The sequence below is a fragment of the Saccoglossus kowalevskii genome, chromosome 1, assembly GCF_978046115.1.
Source record: "Saccoglossus kowalevskii chromosome 1, keSacKowa6.1, whole genome shotgun sequence".
In the NCBI taxonomy this organism is placed as follows: domain Eukaryota; kingdom Metazoa; phylum Hemichordata; class Enteropneusta; family Harrimaniidae; genus Saccoglossus; species Saccoglossus kowalevskii.
The window spans coordinates 46,285,838-46,309,700 of NC_140641.1; the positions used below are offsets into that span (position 1 = coordinate 46,285,838).

General features: G+C 40.1%; 1 protein-coding gene and 1 long non-coding RNA gene across 4 annotated transcripts in view; both read right to left on the reverse strand.

The window, feature by feature from the left end:
• LOC102805386 (TBC1 domain family member 2B-like) overlaps positions 1-23,863 on the reverse strand; it is a 103,797-nt gene that overhangs the window by 61,720 nt on the left and 18,214 nt on the right. For all 3 annotated transcript variants that reach the window (XM_085502615.1, XM_085502605.1, XM_085502613.1), the window contains exon 2: positions 22,425-22,620. In XM_085502615.1, the coding sequence (XP_085358741.1) occupies positions 22,425-22,620 (196 nt within the window). The remainder of the gene's footprint in view (positions 1-22,424; positions 22,621-23,863) is intronic.
• Positions 4,751-5,748, reverse strand: LOC146750924 (uncharacterized). Its single transcript, XR_014928847.1, has 2 exons — positions 5,419-5,748; positions 4,751-4,924 (listed from the first exon to the last, which is right to left on the reverse strand). It is a non-coding gene; the product is annotated as an uncharacterized LOC146750924 (long non-coding RNA).

Genomic DNA, 23,863 nt, shown 5'->3' on the forward strand with positions numbered 1-23,863 from the left:
TGTCCTAGTCCGAACGCACTTGATTTGACGGCGGTCCCAATGAGTCGTTCTCGATCAAAACTTCAACTCGAGAAAAACGCGAAAAACAGTTTTGGTTAATAAAACACTGTAGATTTGCTGCATTATTATAAATATACACTAAAAATGGCCAAACATATTAACCACTGATATCATAGAACTCATAAAGAGTGTCAGATAATGAATAATTTCAAGCTCGAGCGTGAAAAATGAAGAAAACTGCTGGCATTTGAGTCCGTACTCCGGGAACGTTCGGGTTTTCCATTGTTATGCAAACGAACAACGAGGGATAATCCTCTGACAAACATTACTGTCCCACTGTACACGCTGACAGTTTACAAACAAGCTAATCCTTCAAGTGTCTCAGATAAGACATCTAATAAAACGGTTTTCATGGTGTAACAAAATGGCCGATGTTTGAAAAAAAATTGCTGTGTCAGAGTGCGACACTGAGTGGCAGATTTTTCTTTGCCTCGTCTGTCAACGCTTTCTTTCTTTTCTTCGCCATTGCGTTAGAAAAAAAATGTATTAGTAAAATAGAATATTGACTTGGAAAATAAAACGATTTAAAAGAAAGTTGTGCAAAGTTACAGTACTCCTTTCGCACAACCTCCCGCCCGCTTCCGCTTTCCAATCACCTTTTTCTCTCGCTTTTGCGACCGCTTGTTGAATTCAACCGGACAATTTCCGCTTTATTTTCGACCGCGCAAACCCCGAAATATCACCGCCCACCTGCTCGCTCGCGCGCATTTAAAAATCGGACTAACAGAATAATTTACGAGGTTCACATTGTCTTATAATTGTCTTTCTGTTTTTTATAGATGTTGAACAGCTGACAAAAGTTCAAATACTTTTTGTTTTAACTATATATAATTATATGCACGCAACCTGACCCTTTGACCTCGATTTGGCTTGGACTGAATATTTTATTTTAAACAATATTCTGACGTGAAATACAAAATGTATTTCAACACAAGTACGACATGGTTGTCTGGGGTTTCTTTCCTGATTGTTGAGTCTTCGCAATGTGTTTTGTATAATTATTGTTGTTTTCCCCCGATGCTGAAGGACCGTAAAGCTAAATGGCAGTTACATGCATGGGCCGAGTGAAAGAAAACATTTCTAAGCCTAAAATAAAACCTAATATTACACCTCTTTGTGTATTTGTTAATTTTACATATGTTTGTCATGACAGTATGTTTGTAAATATCTAGAAAAATCTCGTCTTTCGTTGATAATTTCGATTGTTTGTTTGGAATGTCGATCCCCATTGGTTTCTCCATACTGAGTTTAGGAAGGGCGTCGATCAACACCGTGACAATCAGCCGAAAGAAGACAAACATTGACACGTAACAAGAGGTCCCAGTTCAGTTGCTTTCACGATACAAGTGTAATACAGCTATTAGATTTGAAGTGTCGTTCAGAATGTAATAATAGTTAATACTAGTTGTATGTTCACACTTTACTACCAAAACCACCATTTCGACCACCCATGTGCCAGTTTTCAGTGTTTGGGCGAGCGGTCAATGTTTTCAATGAGCGAGCGAGCGAAAAAAACGCGATTAAAATGCGGTCGGTTTCCGGTCGGACAAGACCGCGTGGTCGGAAATTAAGCGATAAGCGGTCGATGTAAAAGCGGAAGGTTGGGCGAAATGAGTACTGTATGACCATGTTTCTCCGACGAAGTCTCGACTGACAATAATGCTGACAATGGACGTTAGATAAACACGCATTGTTTGCAACTGGAAGCTTATCACCCGTTATATCAGAATCGTCAACAACAGAGTATACAGATAAGATTTTATCATTTAATTCCTTCCAAAGATAAACACTATGCAAATATCCACGAAACGGCAGTTGTAGTCTTTTCTGCTAGTGTTTTAAAACACTAATTTGAACAACGTTATTTCGCAATTTCGATCTTTTGTAAACCTGGGGTGATGTATCAAGGTCTAAAGTAACCGTTTTATCAATTTTTGAAAAATCAAGAAAAAAGTGAAAATTTCCCTTCTCGCTACCTTAAGTTAACCATGTACAAGCATATATCTTATCAGAGATAGATAACTAGGGGTTGTCGAGATCCATATGCTTGTGTGTAGTCATGAAGCCAAGATCCTACGGAAATCTCATCTCGTACGCTGCGATATTTGGAACGTTTCAATGAGTACGAAAAAGAACGCAGGTATGTACGTTTTAACAACAATGCGATCGATAAATTTTTTCGCTTTGGGAGAATTTTTTTTTTTAACCAAACAAGGTAAATATTTTAGCGCAATATTTAAACCATTTATTGTCCAACAGGATTGATAACCGCCGAGATCATTTGGTTCTTTTACATGTCAAAATACGAGACGAAATTTTCACAGGCTTCATGACTTACCACATACTAACCTAACTAACATAGTTACCCACCCTTGGTCTCATTGATACTAAACATTTCATAAATAGTTGTTCCTTACGCAAAATGGTCCAGAAACATTCTATTGTTACTTTCAGCTTAGAGTGTGATCACGATTATGACATTTGCACCCCTGATAAATAAAACCTCTATTTTAAAATAAAAGCATGTTTGTTACCAGGGGTCCTAGTGCCATTCATATGATTACAGTCTAAGCTGAAAGTGATTGTAGACTATTTTTGAGAAATAAATAACTTTATGGTATAGTATTAGTAGTGTAGTACTAGCGCAGTGCCTTGACATCAGTTTATCTATTACAGATTTGCTTGAATTGTCCTGAAGATGGATAACTCCAAGAAAAAGACTGTATGCATTTGCCATAAAGTCCGCCCAGCAAAGGGAAATGTCACGCCGTTCACAGTCATATCATGGAAGAAGTTTCAAGAGGTAGCACCAATCTGGAATGACCACATTTATGTAAAACAGGCTGAACACTTAAAAAGTGATGTACCTTATGGTGGCTACCACAGACAGTGCTACCAGTATTATACTAACAAAGATCACGTTCAGAGATTGATGAACCGTAGAACGAGTCCACGTAAACGTTGCCAACTACAAATTACAAGTGATGAACCTAGCCCACCAAAACGTGTTAAGCGATCAGATGTTCTCCCACGAATTAAGGAAAAAGAACGTATATGCTTTTTCTGTCAAAAAAATATAAAATCAAACGTGATAAGAAGAACTATGAAATGCCCATTCCATGTGAACATGATGTTGTAGAGGAAAAGATCAAAAGTGCTGCTAGAATCAGAAAAGACAAGAGAGTACTCCTTGATATAGAAGGCAAAGATCTCAAAGCTATTGAGTACAGTTACCACCGAACATGTTATGGTAGTTACACCAACAAAAAATCTCTTGCTGCTATGGAAAGGAAAAGTGAGGAAAAGGAAAAGAAAGTTTCTCATTCTGCTTTTGAAAAAGTCTGTGCCACAATTGATGATACTGTTCTACTTAAAAAAAGAGCAGTAAGCATTCAATTTCTACGAGATGAGTACGTCAGATCCATACCTGATGAACCAAATACAGTGATGACATGTCGCACATACAAGCTTAAAAAAAGGATTATTTCAACATATGGGGAAAGGGTGAAATTCGTACGTCCAGATGTGAAACACTGTGAATACATTTACAGTGGTGAACTTCACATTGAGGATGTAATAAGATCACTATTAAAACAATGTCAGAATGCTGATGAGGAGAGTTCACAGTACGAGATCCAGGAATCGACAGATTATGATAATGATGATAACATGAAGAATGTGTATCACTGCGGTATAATGATTCACCAAATCATCATGCATATCAAGCACACTATGCCTTGGCCTCCATCCCCTGAAGACCTCACAAAAGAACAAATACAGGTACCAGATTTACTATACAACCTGCTTGCGTACATCATCTCAGGGACTTCATCACCTGATTCAGCTGATAAGGTTGAAGTGAGTGCTGATACAGATCGTTCTATCACTGCCCTGGCACAGGACATGATTACTATTGTTCGAAAGGGGCATGTCAAAACAGTAAAGAACCTTGGACTTGGTATTGCAGTTTGTAACCTGACTGGCAACAAAGAGGTCATAACCCTTCTAAACAAATTTGGTCATACCCTGTCATATGACACAATACTAGAGTATAAGAAAGTTCTTGTTAGGAAATTACACGTTGATCAAATGGACACTTTGATACTTCCATCACAGGCATGCAAACAGGTGTTCAGCACATGGATCTGGGACAATAATGACCTGTGCGAGGAAACATTAAGTGGCGCAGGTACAACTCATGTAACCAATGGGATCCTTGTCCAACAAGGGGTAGATTTTAAACAGCAAATACATGTTTATATATCGTCATGTGTATATTTATATGTGTATAACTTCATAATGTTGTAAAAATATAATATAATATAATGTAATATCATTTTATCTGTAGCCTTCTGCAGAACGCACAGTCCAACCCAATCTGATTAAAATCTGATGTAGTGTACAGGCTTTAATTATTTTGGCTATAAACTTGTTTTAATTTTATTTTGTATTACTTTTGTTATTAATGCCCTTTTATTTTATTATTTTACTTTGATTTTGATTTTTTTTAATTCCGCCCTACCTACATCTGATCCGACGCCTATGTAAGTCCCGTTCAAATCTCGCGTAAGTAACAGCCAATCACAGTCCCCCTTTTATACAGGCTGTCGGTTGCTTACTTTTCAGTGTATACGGGCAATTCTTCTGTACATTTATATTTTGCCCACTTGAATAAACCATTAATAGAAAATTGCTAGTATATTTTTATTTGCAAAAGAAATTCCACAGCATTTTACAATTTTTGTCATTTCATTGAATATTTTTTTCACTTCCAACAAATGTGTACACTTCCAGATACATCTTCGCCAGCCAAGGTTCGTTCATTCAGTCATCGCTTCAATTTTACATCACTGAGCATAATTATCTAGAATGGAAGCAAAAAAAAAGTAAATCGTAATGATTAGAACACTGTAAACAGCTATAGTAAACAATGCAAACTGATTTTAAATTGTATAGCGGTCACCGGCCCACGGCATCGACGCAGAAAATTGGAGCAAAACAATATTTCCTGATCAATTGCGATGTGTTCCAAATAAAAAATATTTTATTCCAGTCCAAATCAGCTCATTTACTTTAATAAAGTGTTATTGTATAATGTACAAAATGTTGATACAATTTGATGAATATTTACAGCTACGGCTTCAATACCGTAGACGATTTTGGCCCGATCTTCAACAAAACATCACCCGTCTCCAGGGCCGGCGACTGGAAAAAGACACTGGTGTTCGGTCGAACCGGTGGAAACAAAATCGTCACTCCCAGAATAACTATGCAAAATAACGATCTAAAGTCGAACCATTCGAGCCACAATATTAACATAAAAATGACTTTCGTTGCATTTGACAATGATAAACTTACCGAAAAGCCGTGTTTTTTTCGGTCGGTATAATCCGCCATTTTATTTGAGTGTGTTTGCCATCAGACTCTGCCCGGTGACGTCATCATGTGCGCTATAAAAGGAGGTCTGTGATTCGTTGACTAAAATCGTCGATAGTGGGTCTCGTTGAAATCTCGTTACATAGGCATCGGTTCAGATGTAGGTAGGGCGGAATTAAAAAAAATCACAAAATCAAAATCAAAGTAAAATAATAAAATAAAAGGGCATTAATAACAAAAGTAATAAAAAATAAAATTAAAATAAGTTTATAGCCAAAATAATTAAAGCCCGTACACTACATCAGATTTTAATCAGATTGAGTCCAACCTGGCAATCCCAACGATGAAATGCCTGCAGAACCTATGAAAAACACTATTCTACCATTTGTTTTGCAACCTAAGAAGCATGGTCCCAAGCCACTTGAAGTTGATGTTGTAACGATCCTTGCTAAATTTCCAGAGATTTTGCAGGAAGCAGCCAAAGAAGATTTCCTTTGGACAGTTGTCAGACAACAACCTGTTACCGGATTATTTACTGTTGATGATAGAGCTTTACAGGTCATACCAAGTAAGTAAATAATTACATAACATGATTGATGAATAATTATAAATATATCTATTGGTGTAAAAATCAAAAACTGTTATCAAATTTTGTTTTAAAATTTGTGAGTTGGGAATGTATATGCCTAATTCCATTATAATAATGAGTTAATCTAATTATTTTCAGGTTGGACTGGATACAATGCATCTGTCACAGACACTGTGCCAACTCCAAACATGATTGGATTCCTGCAACCAGTCAATGAAAGTCCAACAGAAATCACTGCCATGTATACAGTGATGAAGCGCTCGCAGTACTTCTCCCAACTCCTAGAGCTTCCAGAGGTGGACTGCGTGTATGATCAAGCCTGTTATGCTAAAGCATGTCAGATCCTTTGGGCATCTCCTGATGAATTCGGGAATGTTGTCAATCGCTTAGGTGCCTTTCATACAATACCAGTCTTCATTTCATGCATTTTCAAATTGTATGGGGATGCTGGCCTCACAGATGTCATCACAGAGTCTGGTATAGTAGCTTCTGGTTCATTGCAAGGTGTTGTGACTGGTCATCACTATAACAGGGCTGTAAGAACTCTTAAAATAGTGTATGAAGCACTATCAAGGATCCAGTTTCAGGCGTTTGGAGGCAATCTCAACCAAGATGACATTGATATCAATCTAATTGAAGATCAAGTTCTGGAAATTCGAGACTGCCTTGGGAAAGACACAGTCAATGTGGTTCTGCTGTCTGAAAACTTCCACAAGCTCTTTACACTGTTTGAAGAGTTTAGGCGGTCTAACGAGAAAGGACCCATGTTCATGTTCTGGAGCAACTTTCTAAGGATGGTAGAGATATTGTTAGCATTCATCAGGGCTGCTAGAGAAGGCAATTGGGAGCTGCATGTTGCAGCATTCAGAGAAATGCTGCCATTTTTCTTTGTGCTCAATCACTCAAATTATGCGAGGTATGGGGCATACTACCTTTGCACCATGAGGAATCTTGCTAATACCCACAGACAGCTAACACATGGTCACTTTGGTGTTCAACTATCAAAGAAAAATCCATTTGCAAAGATTCCAGAGGATCAATCTATTGAGGAAACAATAAACAAGAGGAGCAAAATACCAGGAGGAATTGTTGGAAAAAGCAGAAATCCAGATGCAGTTGGGAGATGGATTGAAACAACAGCTGACCGCTCACAGATAACTGAAAACATCAGAAGATATGCTGGCATATCAGATGAATGCAAATGGCTCCACAAAGAGGCAGGACCCTCCCGGATAAAAACAGATGAGAAAGATGTGAGACAGGTAGTCGAGGTCCTTGCCACCATGTTGAATCCTTTTTCTGAATCAGAGAAGTTAACTTCAATTTCAACAGGCGTAGCAGCAGAAGATAAAACAGTGAAGTTTTTATTGACTACTGAACAGATTGGTGATCAACTTTGTGAAGAGTTTGTGAAATGTCGACTGATCAAAGCTGAATCATCAGAGTCTGCTGAAGCATCAATTTTTGACAAGATATCGAAACAGAAGCTTCAAACATTCTCAACACAAACAGCTGAACGTAAACTTAAAGTTGCGGGACGAGATTTAATCATCAAGGCAGACCGTTCCTTTTTCTGCAAATTGGTGTTTCTTGCAAGGTCACGAGAATTTAACCTATTTGAAACTTTTTCACACGAGTTAGGTCCAATTCCATGGGCAATAGCGACACCTCATGGCACACTCTACAAATCACAAAAGTCTAAACTCCTGGAGGATCTCGAGAAAGGTATCCCAGCCATTAGATGCCCAGACAACGTGGCCCTGGTGATTGACACTTTTGCCACTATCCAGAAACTCAAACCAACAGCAAACAACAGGAAGCCATCAACTTTCACTGAAGTGGCCAAATCTGTGCTTTCTTCTGCATGTAAAGCCATAGCTCCACAACCTGCAAGAATTGATCTTGTGATTGATAACTACATTCCAGTCTCCACTAAGAATACAGAACGTGAGAGGAGGAGCAAAGTGACAGGGATAAGATATATAATCACCAGTGGATCTCAGAAGGCACCCAATGACTGGGGCAATTTTATGTCAAACAGTGAGAACAAACAGAATCTTCCTGAATTCCTGGTGGATGAATGGTCAACGAATGGTAATGCAGGTTATTCTGATATCATTAAAGAAACATCTTTGTTTATTTGCCATGGTAAAGAATGCCACAGATTGAAGGTACATGAAGACTCAATACTCAAAGATGCTGTTCCTTCTCTGACATGCTTTGCTGAAGAGGCTGACACAAGATTATTGTTGCATTGCAAGCAAATTGCAGAAACTGGAGATTTCAGAGCAGTTGTCCTGAAAACATCTGACACTGATGTGATTGTCCTTGCTGTGTATTTTCAAAAAGAAATTGACATTCCACTGATTATCAACAGACAGACTACTCAGAAACGATGGAAGTACATTGACATTCAAGCTATATGCAGGAAACATGGAGAAGACGTCTGCAAGGCACTTCCTGGTATGCACGCATTCTCAGGATGCGATACAACAAGCAGTTTCTGTGGCAAAGGGAAGAAGACATTCTTCAAGTTAATGAAGAAAGATGCAGATTTCATATCTGCCATGACAGATCTGGGTGAGAGGCCTGACATTACAGCAGACCTACTGACCACATGTGAAAAGAGCCTGTGTTGCATATATAATGAGCCAAATGCAACCAGTGTGAATGAGGTGAGGTACAGAAAGTTGTCAAAAGGGGCAGAAGCCCATGAAATACCACCAACCCAAGATGCCCTGACTCTACACACTCGCAGAGCAAACTATCAGTGCTACATATGAAAGAATTCACTGAATGCCTCATTTCAAGCTCCGAGCCCTAATGGACATGGCTGGGTGGTAGAAGGAAACACAATAAAGATCTTGTGGATGACTCAGGATCCAGCACCAAAAGCATTACTTCAGATGGTTAGCTGCAAAACCTGCAAGAATCGTGACACACGACGATGCTCATGCAAGAATACAGGATTTCCTTGCACAGATGCATGTGGATGTTCAGCGACAGACTGTATGAACTCTGAAGATACTGGCAGATACATTGAACCTGAGCCTGAATCAGATGCTGACAGTGAATATGACTAATGATGATTTAAAACACTTAAAGAACATCAATGAACCTTTAAAACATTGGACATGTATTAACCTAAGAAGGTTTTATAAGATTTCCCGAAACTAGTTTTGTAAAGTAACAGAACATAAAGCATTTGTACAATTTGCTGCAGTGCAGATGCACACTTTCTGTAGAGTTGTCATTACTGTTCTCGATATGTAAAACCAAGACGCATGGTAAATATGGTAAATAGTTTGCCTTGTTCATTTTGTGCTTAGTTCTGTGTGCAAATAATTTGTATAAATAAAGATGTTATTGTTTTCAAACCTGATTGCCATGTTCATAGTTGTCTTATTTGAAACACGTTACGATTATAGAAAATAAATTGATAACCTTCAGAATAATATTGGGCAAAAATAGTGTTGTGAAGTCAAGACCATATCTTCCTGGAATAATAACAATCACGCAATATATACAATTTTCATTGAAAAAACAGCTTTGTTGGTAATTTATGAATATGCAAATTAGCTAATTTACATATATTATATCATAAATAATTGGACAAATAATGTTGTGAAGACTATATCTTTCTGAAAAAATAACAATCACGCAATATATACAATTTTCTTTGAAAAAAACTGAATTGTTGGTAATTTGTGAATATGCAAATTAGCTAATTAGCTAATATGTCATGAATGATTGGGCCAATCCACGATCTACATTTTGGTACCAACATTACATCTGTATCTTCATTCATATTGAAAATATAGAACTTTTAATGATTTCGTAATATTTTCAGGTTACCATAGCAACATGTCAATTTTCACTACTTTTAGGGCATTTTCCGTTCTGGAAACAAGCATTTTTGAAAAAGTCAGAAAATTTTGCATAAGAAAAGTCTGTTTCCACAATGTTTGACGTGGGGTGCAGCTAAACTCAAAATTTTTGGCCTTAGCTTCCAGACTATAATGAGTTAGTGATCGCATAAACCTCATGCACTTGTACTTGGTGTCTCTGTAGTGCCAGTGCCGAGAACGACAGTCAGTTGTAAACTTCGAACACTGTTGAAGTGATCCACCTAGAAATAGAAGTTGGGGAGGCTGGTCTATCCTGCTTACCCTGGCCATAGCACATAAACATGTGCTTGCTGCCTTGCCTCACCTCCCTAGTACGTCTCTCATGGCAATTCAAAGATCGAACCGGGCATACATGTAGAAGCAACTTCTCCTGTTCCTCCGGGCAAACAATATTGGCCAAATGGGGATTTGGTTCTTGGTGAGTAACCCGATTTGTGTCTTTAGCACAACTTGATCGCCAATAAAGGCGACACAACCCTCAAACGTCTACCAGAGGCGAGAGCTACAAATGAAGAAGGAAGACAGTTTTCCACGCCAAATATTTCAGTGGTGCTGATTCCAGTGGTTCAAAGGGGTGTCCGTTTAGAGCTGACAAAACAACCGACAATCCCAATTGGTTGGATCTCTAGATTAGGGTCTAGGCCTCCGATTATGAAAAGCAGTAAACAGTCTCCTAATAATAGAACAATCAGCTAGCCTTGTCCCCAAAGAACTCAATGGCGAGTGACAAGGATGACTCAAACAAATGGACGAAAAAATCAGCTACCTGGCCAACAGTGGGGTGGCATGAATCAACCTTCCTTCCACTACACCAATCAACGTATGCTCACCAATGGAATCGTTGGTGGAACCCCTATTTGCCCTGGCCAGGACATTGACAGTCCACTCAGATAAACCTTCCATCTGTGCGAGCAGGGCAAGGCATGCCTCGCTTGGTCCAACAGAATTACTCGTCTCTCTAATTCTCGCAGGTGAGACTGGTGTTGCAACAAAGTGCGTTGCACCAGGCACAGTGCAGCTTGGGGAACTACTGTAAAATGACTAATATTCACTGGGTTTAAATTTCGCTGATTTACAATTTCAGGCATATTTTTAAATTCATGGTTTTTATCATTTAGATAATGTGTTCTATGTTAAATTTTACATATTCACTGGGTTTTAATTTAGTGCATTTTCCAGGTAGCGAAATAAGCCAAATTAAAACCCAGTGAATAAATAACCCTTTTACAGTACCCTCCGAACTGACGACATCATCCCAATGATGCGCATCAGCTCTTGGAGAGATATAGAGGGAGCGCTGACGTTCGGATAGACTACCTATCGTTAGACAACAAGCTTGCGATGGATGCACCAAGCCTATCTCTGTGTCAAACTCTATGTGTCAAGGCGAGATACAAATCATAGGTGTGTTTGTTAATTAAGTTGAATTGTCTAGTTAGACATCAAAATGTTTTCTATAATTATTATTCCATTTGCTATATTATTTCTGTGCAGCAATAGCTTTGATGTTTAGTTGAGATTATTATATTTGACTTTTATGACGTTATTACCACGTTCAGTGATTGGTTTACAGCCAGACTATTACAGCTCGAGTTTCAGGTCATGTGATACTTGAGAACATCATGGTTTCACCATTATTATTTTTTTTTTTCTCAATGGATGTATTTTCAAGCTGATGTTTCTATAGTTCAATAAATGTCAATCATGTTTTAAGTACTGAAACTTTCCGACTTTGTTAATTGTTCTGACTCATAGTATACAGTGGCTATACTCCGAGCCAAGCCAAATCACAGCCACACCATGCCCAACTGACGTGTCGGGTGTAAATGTAGATGGGACTTTTTTAGATTTACTAGAAAGCCCAATCGGTGTAGTAAATCCTATGTTAGCCTCACCTACTCAACCAATAACCCCTTTCTTTGGTTGTGTAGCAACCAGTTGTCTAGGTACGGGTTGATGTGTACCGACGACTGATGCAGCAGCAGCACTACCACCCTGGTGAACACATATGGAGCCAGAATACACTGGTGTATTCTGTGTCCAGCAAAAGTCAATGACTCACTGGGTGCATCGGTATGTGCACTTAAGCATCGCTTAAGTCCAGCGAGGCTAACCAATCGAGACGGTGCACAGAGAGTAAAACTGTGTAAGTTGTCTCCATGCGGAACAATTGAGTTGCACATAGGTGATTTAGTTTACTTAGATCCAGAACTGGACGCCAGATTTTGGAACTACAAACACATGTGAGTAGAAGCCTGTTCTACCCTGTGTATTGTGCACTTTGTACGGAATTTTGTAACCGTATATCACCACCTTGAGTGTCCAGGGGTCGGTTACTCACTGCATCCAAGCCAGAATACACCGGTGTAATCTGTGTGGAACAGGAATATGTGGGTGCAAGTTAGACGGTTCTACATTGGGGGCAATCTCTCCTCTACCAAGCCGAGTTGAAGAGTAAGAGTTGAAAAGCTCAGACTCTGCCCCCCGCCGAACGCTTGCTCATCCCCCTTGTCGCAGACTTAAGCGTCAAACTCGCTTCCCTCTTGACCTAGGGGGGGCCACCCAAAGATGATAAGGACCCACCACCTTGGCGTGTCACTACTCTTCCCTGAGTAGGGACGCTTGCCTCCTGGCTGGTTCTGGCCAGTGGATGTCTTTAGTCATTAGTTGCGTTCACGCACAGCTCCTTAGCACGGGCTAAGAGGTCAAATTCCTTAGCCCGTGCTAAGAAAACGTGAGTGAACGCTTAGCACGGGCTAAGGAATGCTAAGTACGGGTTAAATCTGATCCGAATTTAAGACGCGTTTTAGACCTTAGCACGGGCTAACGAAGTATGCGCGAATGCTTAGCCCAGGGCTAAGCGCCCTCTGCGGCAACCTTTGGGTGTGAAAATTGTCCCATGTTTGTATAACGACACTATTCCACCAGTCATTACTCCGCGCTCGCTTCCACACTAATCGGGTCACTGTAGTAGTAGAGCGTACAGCAGCTCCAATCGTAGACAAAATAAATTTGGTTCGCTGTCTATGACATGCATTAATAAAACTCTGTATTCTGTTACGCCCGTTGTATACTGTTTATGTGCATCCAAATAAGTGGTCCGTCTTCTCTCGCGTTCCTGTGCACGTCGCTTCAAATTTAGAACGAAACATGCCAGCAGCATGGGACCCCGTCCACTTGCGCTTGGCAGCAGCCAAATGGCTCACGGACTTCACCTGTACCATCTGGTCGGTTTTCGTAGCAACTCAGTGCTTGAACCGGGCAGAAAAGCAATTCTTCCTGATCCTCCGGGCCGACAATATTTGACAGCCATGGGATGATGATTGGCTGAGGATCATGTCCTGGGATTTGGTTTTTGACGAGAAACCTGATTCGTGTCTTTAGCACTACTTGATTGTCCATATGGACGACACACTCGTCCGAGAAGGACAATGCCCTCAGTTCTGACCGACGCCTACCTGAGGCGAGGGCCAGTAGGAAGACTGTTTTGCACGTCAAAAATGTGAGTGGTGCTGATCAGAGAGGCTCAAAGGGTGGTCTGCTTAGAGCAGACAATACAACCGACAAATCCCAGTTGGGCGGTTCCCTTGTTCGGAGTCTCGGCCTCTGATTATTGAAAGTGGTAAATAGTCTCCTAATAATAGGACAATCGGCTAGTCTTGTTCCAAAGTGTATTCAATGGAGGGGGACAAGGCCAACCTGTAGCCAACGATCACTGCGTAGGACAAACGCACTTCGTCAAACAGGTGGACGAAGGAGTCTGCTACCTGACCAATAGAGGGATGGCATGGATCAATCTTCCTTCTGCTACACAAATCAGTGTATGCTCGTAGCCTAGAAATGTAGGTTGCATTGGTGGAATCCCTGTTCGCCCTGGCCAGGACGTTGGCAGCCCGGTCAGACAAGACTTTCATCTGTGCGAGTCTACTGAGAGCCTCTATGCGTGAAAAAGATACACCGCTGAGCTCATTGGTAGTCCGCCGTCCAGTTGGGACAGCAGGTCCAGTAAGGTGTTTCGACTAGCATTTCTAACAGAAGTGGAAACTAGCTCGTGGAGTGTTATGTACGTCTGGAGCTTGGCTTTCCGGGGTGCGGCAAACAGGTCTATCTTTGGACCATCCCACAGCTGAAACAGCCTGGAGGCTACCCACTCCGTGTTCTGGAGATGGAGTCGTCTCGAAAGGGCATCTGCCAGACTGTTCCTCACCCCTGGAAGGTGGTATGCGGTTAGCTCCACATTGTATTCTAGGCACCAAAGGAGAATTTGCTTTGCTAGGACTGCCACCGATGGGGAATGCGTCCCCCCCTTCCTTGTAGAAGGAGACCACCGCTGTGTTTTGTGTGCGGAGCAGTACTCGAACTACGGGTAGAAAGTGTGGTAGAGCTAAGTGCACTGCTTTCAGTTCAAGCCGGTTGATATGGCGGTCCCGAAACTAATGTGAGGGCCATATACCTTGGGCTTGTTCGTCCAATAGATGTGCTCCCCAACCTTGGAGGAAGGCATCTGTTACCAGAGTCATAGCTGCGGCGAGTGGGTCCAAGGGGACCCCCTGTCCGAGGTTGGCCAGTGACAACCACCAGGGCAGGGCTTCCTTCGCTTGGTCCGAGATCAATACCCACCTGTCTAGTTCCTGTAGGAGAACTTGGTGTTGTAGCAACAAGCGTTGTACTGGGCGGCTGCGCAATGCGGCCTGGGGAACTACCCTTCGAACTGAGGTCATCATTCCAATGATTCGCATTAGTTCTCTGAGGGACACTGAGAAAACGCTGACGAGGCATTTGGCTAGGCTGCTTAGCGCCAGGCAACACGCTCGAAATAGATATACAAAGCCTACCTCTGTGTCGAACTCCATATCCAGGAACACCAACTGTTGCATTGGGTAGGGATGGGACTGATTTACTAAAGAGCCCAACTGGTGAAATAAATCCTGTGTCAGCCTTACTTGCTCGGCTAATAACCCCTTGTTTGGGTAATGTGATAACCAGTCGTCTAGGTACGGATTGATGTGTACCAATGGTGAAGCAGCAGCACCACCTGTTCCATCCATTCTGGTGGAACGTAGGGGCTGTGCATAACCCGAAGGGGGGGGGGCACCCGTGATTCAAATACTTGGCAAAGCTAGGCGACTCAAAGGAGATGGCAACTCTCCGGGTGCATCAGTATGTGCAGGTAGGCCCCGCTTAAGTCTAGTGAGGCTAGCCAGTCAAAACAGTGGATGAAGAGAAGAACGCTGTATGGCGTCTGCATACGGAACCGATCGAGGAGCACGTACTGATTCAGTCTGACTAGGTCCATAACTGGACGCACGCCACCTGTAGAATTCGGACTACAAACACATTTGAGTGGAAGCCTGGACTTAATGCCAGCTGATCTATTTTGTGTATGGCGCTCTTTTCCAGCAAACTGTCTACTTCCTGCTTCCACCTTGCAGTACCCTGGCAGTGCCCCCAATGAGGGAGACACTGACGGAGGAGATGAAGATTTCAGCGGTATCCTGTAACCCAGTGTTCTCCCCAGGATATAAATAGTGTGGCGGTCCCACCACAGTGCTTCAATTTGTGGCCACACCGGTCTGACACCGCCACAGTGATTAGCAAGGCCGCCACAGTGCTTTTTTCATTGGGGATCTCGCCACGCTGGTCGACCCGACTGACACTCAAAATTAGCGCCCACCGCGAAAACGCTTCCGACCAGGACTATTGTCATATTGTTATTATACTTACGTACCAACCGACACGCATCCCGCCAGTCATGGACAATTTGTAAACAATAGACATAGTTGCATGATGTGGTAGCGGCTTTAAACAATACAAATCAATTTTGTAAAATTAGCACCTCTTTGTTTGTAAGTAAATACTTTCTGGCGATAGACGCAGTCTTTAGATTGAAAGTTAAAATTATTTCAAAATCAATTCCACCCCGATGTAACATGGGCAAAGCCAAGTTCACGATCAGTTTACGCTACTCAAGAAACAAGCAGCCTCTCGGCTGAGATAGCTCCGCTGTTAGCAATGCACATTTCAATTAAAGAACAGAAGATATCATTAGAAAATGAACAATATGCATAGTATCAATGCAATGGGACTTGCTGTTTTCAACAAGAATTCAAAAATATCATTTTTCACCATAAATGATTGTGGTTTTTAACAAGAGTCGAAAATATCACTTTTTACCAAAAATGACAAAAATATTCACCAAAATTAGATAATTAAAGATACATGTATCATTACAAAAAGAACAAATCTGAGAGAGGTCCACATGTAGTACCTATATATGTAATATCAAAGCAATTGGACTTGCGGTTTTTAACAAGAAGTCGAAAATATCACTTTTTACCAAAAATGACAAAAATATTCACCAAAATTAGATAATTAAAGATACATGTATCATTACAAAAAGAACAATTCTGAGAGAGATCCACATGTAGTACCTATATATGTAATATCAAAGCAATTGGACTTGCGGTTTTTAACAAGAAGTTGAAAATATCACTTTTTACCAAAAATGACAAAAATATTCACCAAAATTATAGAATTGAAGATATGATCATGAAATGAACAAATCTGAGAGAGGTCTACCCAAGGTACATATACACAAAGTATCAAAGCATTCAGGCTTGTAATTTTCAAGAAGAAGTCGAAAAAGTAAAACATTGACACGGACGACGGACAATCACTCATATAAGCTCCGCTCGACAAAGTCGACAGCGGAGCTAAAAACAACATGTTTATTGCGTGATTGGGTAAAATACATTTGAACTGTTATCATCGTGAATCGTGTAAAAACTCTTCTTTCAAGACTTCTTTTACCTTTTAAATATTGCTAATCACCTATTTCGAAAACCATCATGCAGTTTTCATCTGAAATCCATACCAACACATCGTGCTACGACATCGCTTTACTTCCGCAATGTAATTTTTATGATCACTACCATTCGGAAAACTTTGGATTCGACTGGCATTACCATATGGCATTTTAATTGGTTAATGGCGTTCTTGACCCATCGGGTCAAAATACACATGCTAATGTTTCACAAACATCATGGCGGGTCTGTATTTTAACCAAAGCGATCGAGTGATCAAAAATAATCTCTTCCGATAAAAATAAGTCGGATTTTACTTATATTTCATATAAAAAAAAAGAAGCAAAATTTTTTGCATGGCATCATGATTGAGCAAGATGAATTATTGGTATAACCGGTGTATAACATCGCCAAGTGAGTTATGTCACGTCGTAACTTTGATGATCGTTTTAAAGTTTTATTTGTTCGTTCATTACTGTAAATGTAAACGTTTTAGAAGTTGATGGTACGAATAATAACAACAATACGCCAATTAATTACCTGGTCGATTTTTTGAAGGAGAATGTTTTTGGAGTAAATAAAATCATGAAATTCGTGAACATATTTGCTTAACGTTTGGAATGCGTTTCATTTAACATTTTACAATAGACAATTAAATTGCAACAATAATTTATTTGTGTTTGTTTTTAGTCTGCAGCATTTGTATTTCGAGAATGTTTTAAACTCTTCTAAATTGTGAAACATAATGTGTTGATTCCATTAAAAATATATTTGCACTGTGACCGAGCTCAGTAATATTCATAATTGTAAATGAGTTCTGTTAATTAATAAAGGAAAGGTATGTAAATGATATGCAAATTAGTTGCAGCGCTATACATTTTTTCTGAGGAGAACCCTGGATTCCATAAGCGATGTGGCTCACCAAGTCATTACAGATGGAAGACTCTGAGGGACCACCCAAGGTACCAGCTGTATCCAACGCGAGCAAACTGTCTCTTTTCAACTTAAATATGTGAGCGAGAGCGTGTTCAACTGTGCGTCTCATGACAGGGTAAGTTCCCTCTGGGGATGCCCGTGGGTCGGTAAGCAGGAAGTCAAAACCCACAGCGGAGACCAGACTCATGGGTAAAATCCTTGCACCGGTACCGCGTGCCGAACCCTGGCTGGCTGAAAGTAGGGGTAGGCACAACGTGTGCCCTGACCCGAAAGCCCGACCCCGAAATCGGAGGCTTGGCTGTCAGCATCCCTGTTGGTATGCAGTGCCCGAGGTCCCAGAGGAGACCCGGTGCAACTAGCCTGAGCCTCAGCCTCACCCAAATCAAAAAATATCAATACTTCCACCATCTGGCAACCTACTCAACGTCTCAGTACACGAAATACCGGTAGCCGAGCGTGACTCATGCCAACACGCAACTCACTCTAACCGATTTTTACTGGACGCGCGAACTTGCTGTGAAAATACGAGCGACACGGTCAGTCTCAGCGATTTTGTATGGTTCTGAAAAACATCCCAGACACACCTTCAAGGCAAAAACACCTCACGCAGCCACGGCAAAAATAGTATTTCGGATGGGGGTTCTATGTTGGTAAATTCTGATTATAAATACATGCACAGTTGCCTCGAAAAACGAGGAGATAAAACCGGCGACGAACCTCTGGTGCTGTCATTACCATCTATCCATTTCTAAATACATTGATAAAGCATAAAATGAACACGACATGCATGAGGGAAGCGAAATACAGTTGGAAAAGGTGACGCAACAAAATCAACAGGTTATTAAGTTACGTCGCCAGGTTTAGTTACTTTGTTGTGAAAAATGCTACACACAAAGGGGAAACGACATGAGGGTAAAATGACAAAGAAAACTTATCCTACCAGCTACAATGTCGGTTACCACGGCGGCGGAAACAACACAAGCCAGAAACCCGGACAGGAAAAGCAGGCCTTCCAGGCAGAACCGCTAAATTTTCATCCCCGAGGTGCAGAGAGGAAGTAGAAGTGATTATCCAGCCGTGATTGCGCCGCCTTATGGCCTCAGTCACGTGGTTCGTGACGTACATGTAAGGGAAAAGAATCCTGGGGTCATGGGGCTTCCCCTGACCTAGATTCTATCTCTCATTGGCAGAATCGCAGTTCAAAATAGTCATTTTGACTGACCGGAGTCTATGGTGGGTAATTGAACATAGTGAATAGGTTTCATGTGCCTGGCTATGATGTGTAGTTTAAATTGACATGAACAGGTTTCATGTGCCTGGCTATGATGTGTAGTTTGAATTGACATGGACAGATCTCATGTGCCTGGCTATGATGTATACTGTAGTTTGAATTAACATGGAAAGGTTTTATGTGCCTGGCTATGATGTGTACTGTACAAACTGTAGTTTGAATTGACATAGACAGATTTCATGTGCCTGGCTAAGTGTACTGTAGTTTGAATTGACATGGACAGATTTCATGTGCCTGGCTATGTGTACTGTAGTTTGAATTGACATGGACAGATTTCATGTGCCTGGCTATGTGTACTGTAGTTTGAATTGACATGGACAGATTTCATGTGCCTGGCTATGTGTACTGTAGTTTGAATTGACATGGGCAGATTTCATGTGCCTGGCTAAGTGTACTGTAGTTTGAATTGACATGGACAGATTTCATGTGCCTGGCTATGTGTACTGTAGTTTGAATTGACATGGACAGATTTCATGTGCCTGGCTATGTGTACTGTAGTTTGAATTGACATGGACAGATTTCATGTGCCTGGCTATGTGTACTGTAGTTTGAATTGACATGGGCAGATTTCATGTGCCTGCCTATGTGTACTGTAGTTTGAATTGACATGGACAGATTTCATGTGCCTGGCTATGTGCACTGTAGTCTGAATTGACGTGGACAGATTTCATGTGCCTGGCTATATGTATGTGTACTGTAGTTTGAATTGACATGGACAGATTTCATGCACCTGACTATATGTATGTGTACTATAGTTTGAAATGACATGGACAGATTTCATGCGCCTGACTATATGTATGTGTACTATAGTTTGAATTGACATGGGCAGATTTCATGTGCCTGCCTATGTGTACTGTAGTTTGAATTGACATGGACAGATTTCATGTGCCTGGCTATGTGTACTGTAGTTTGAATTGACATGGACAGATTTCATGTGCCTGGCTATGTGTACTGTAGTTTGAATTGACATGGACAGATTTCATGTGCCTGGCTATGTGTACTGTAGTTTGAATTGACATGGACAGATTTCATGTGCCTGGCTATGTGTACTGTAGTTTGAATTGACATGGACAGATTTCATGTGCCTGGCTATGTGTACTGTAGTTTGCCTGGCTATGTGTAATGTAGTTTGAATTGACATGGACAGATTTCATGTGCCTGGCTATGTGTACTGTAGTTTGAATTGACATGGACAGATTTCATGTGCCTGCCTATGTGTACTGTAGTTTGAATTGACATGGACAGATTTCATATGCCTGGCTACGTGTACTGTAGTTTGAATTGACATGGACAGATTTCATGTGCCTGGCTATGTGTACTGTAGTTTGAATTGACATGGACAGATTTCATGTGCCTGGCTATGTGTACTGTAGTTTGAATTGACATGGACAGATTTCATGTGCCTGCCTATGTGTACTGTAGTTTGAATTGACATGGACAGATTTCATGTGCCTGGCTATGTGTACTGTAGTTTGAATTGACATGGACAGATTTCATGTGCCTGGCTATGTGTACTGTAGTTTGAATTGACATGGACAGATTTCATGTGCCTGGCTATGTGTACTGTAGTTTGAATTGACATGGACAGATTTCATGTGCCTGGCTATGTGTACTGTAGTTTGAATTGACATGGGCAGATTTCATGTGCCTGGCTAAGTGTACTGTAGTTTGAATTGACATGGACAGATTTCATGTGCCTGGCTATGTGTACTGTAGTTTGAATTGACATGGACAGATTTCATGTGCCTGGCTATGTGTACTGTAGTTTGAATTGACATGGACAGATTTCATGTGCCTGGCTATGTGTACTGTAGTTTGAATTGACATGGACAGATTTCATGTGCCTGGCTATGTGTACTGTAGTTTGAATTGACATGGGCAGATTTCATGTGCCTGCCTATGTGTACTGTAGTTTGAATTGACATGGACAGATTTCATGTGCCTGGCTATGTGCACTGTAGTCTGAATTGACGTGGACAGATTTCATGTGCCTGGCTATATGTATGTGTACTGTAGTTTGAATTGACATGGACAGATTTCATGCGCCTGACTATATGTATGTGTACTATAGTTTGAAATGACATGGACAGATTTCATGCGCCTGACTATATGTATGTGTACTATAGTTTGAATTGACATGGGCAGATTTCATGTGCCTGCCTATGTGTACTGTAGTTTGAATTGACATGGACAGATTTCATGTGCCTGGCTATGTGCACTGTAGTTTGAATTGACATGGACAGATTTCATGTGCCTGGCTATATGTATGTGTACTGTAGTTTGAATTGACATGGACAGATTTCATGCGCCTGACGATATGTATGTGTACTATAGTTTGAAATGACATGTACAGATTTCATGTGCCTGACTATATGTATGTGTACTGTAGTTTGAATTGACATGGACAGATTTCATGTGCCTGACTATATGTATGTGTACTATAGTTTGAAATGACATGTACAGATTTCATGTGCCTGACTATATGTATGTGTACTATAGTTTGAATTGACATGTACAGATTTCATGTGCCTGGCTATGCGTACTGTAGTTTGAAATGACATGTACAGATTTCATGTGCCTGACTATATGTATGTGTACTGTAGTTTGAAATGACATGTACAGATTTCATGTGTCTGACTATATGTATGTGTACTGTAGTTTGAAATGACATGTACAGATTTCATGTGCCTGACTATATGTATGTGTACTATATGTAGTTTGAAATGGCATGTACAGATTTCATGTGCCTGACTATATGTATGTGTACTGTAGTTTGAAATGACATGTACAGATTTCATGTGCCTGGCTATGATGTGTAGTTTGAAATGACATGTACAGATTTCATGTGCCTGACTATATGTATGTGTACTATAGTTTGAATTGATATGATAGATTTCACCTTGTGTGTCGATAAGGCTGATACAGTACCTGTTGATTAATGATCAACTTGCAGTAACATCATGAAGCTAGGCGATTGGTATTACATATATGTGTTGATTCAAATCATGTACACATAACTTATTTACTTGCTATATTTGAGCAGAACTTTGAGCTTGAGTTAATGATTGTTTGATTCTTTATATTATATACGATGATTGAATGAAACCTGTCCTGTCCTGTCCAAGCATGCCTGAGATAAAATTCCAGAATTGTAGTTTTATTTACAACTTAAATGATTACCATTCAGTATTGATTGCACAATACATCAATAATCATTGTGTAAAGTAAGAATGTAATAGGAACAGGCATATCTGAGATAATACACATGTAAATGGATAGAAGTTCCGTAGAACAAAGTTTGACATTTTCCAACCTTTTCTGGATGCAAGGCACAATAATTATTGTGTTACTTTACCTGCTATAAATGACAGTGGGGCTATGGAAATTCTCAAAGCCGAGCAGACTGGAGCAGAAAAAGTAATGTAATCATATATACATGTAGATAATTAAATAAGTCATACTTTGTACTTAAATCCACAAGTTGCTTTAATCTTCTGACATTCTAATAATTTCTGCCACAGAGTACTTCGGAACTGATTTGGCACACCATGCTTTATGTAATTACGTAATTTATTTGCTGAGTTACTGCACGTTTTCTCCCAGCAATCTAGCATGCTTTCCCACATTCTCAGTTGCGCTCCAGAAAGTTTAGGTATTCTGTAAATATTCAATTATATACAGTTGGTAAGAAATGTAAACAATGAATTAAGGATAATAACCCAGTATACACCAAAGATAAAATCAAGGGTAATACTGACAGTGTTCTAGTATAAACCACATATAAAATCAAGGGTAATACTGACAGTGTTCTAGTACACACCACATATAAAATCAAGCGTAATACTGACAGTGTTCTAGTATACACCACATATAAAATCAAGGGTAATACTGACAGTGTTCTAGTATACACCACAGATAAAATCAAGCGTAATACTGACAGTGTGCTAGTACACACTACATATAAAATCAAGGGTAATACTGACAGTGTTCTAGTACACACCACAGATAAAATCAAGCGTAATACTGACAGTGTTCTAGTACACACTACATATAAAATCAAGCGTAATACTGACAGTGTTCTAGTACACACTACATATAAAATCAAGGGTAATACTGACAGTGTTCTAGTACACACCACAGATAAAATCAAGCGTAATACTGACAGTGTTCTAGTACACACTACATATAAAATCAAGGGTAATACTGACAGTGTTCTAGTACACACTACATATAAATTCAAGCGTAATACTGACAGTGTTCTAGTATACACTATAGATAACATCAAGGCAAATACTGAAAGTGTTCTAGTATACACCATAGATAACATCAAGGGTAATACTGACAGTGTTCTAGTATACACCATAGATAACATCAAGGGTAATACTGACAGTGTTCTAGTATACACCATAAATAAAATCAAGGGTAATACTGACAGTGTTCTAGTACACACCATAGATAACATCAAGGGTAATACTGACAGTGTTCTAGTATACACCATAAATAAAATCAAGGGTAATACTGACAGTGTTCTAGTATACACTATAGATAACATCAAGGGTAATACTGACAGTGTTCTAGTATACACTATAGATAACATCAAGGGTAATACTGACAGTGTTCTAGTATACACCATAAATAAAATCAAGGGTAATACTGACAGTGTTCTAGTACACACCATAGATAACATCAAGGGTAATACAGACAGTGTTCTAGTATACACCATAAATAAAATCAAGGGTAATACTGACAGTGTTCTAGTATACACTATAGATAACATCAAGGGTAATACTGACAGTGTTCTAGTATACACCACAGATAAAATCAAGGGTAATACTGACAGTGTTCTAGTATACACTATAGATAACATCAAGGGTAATACTGACACTGTTCTAGTACACAC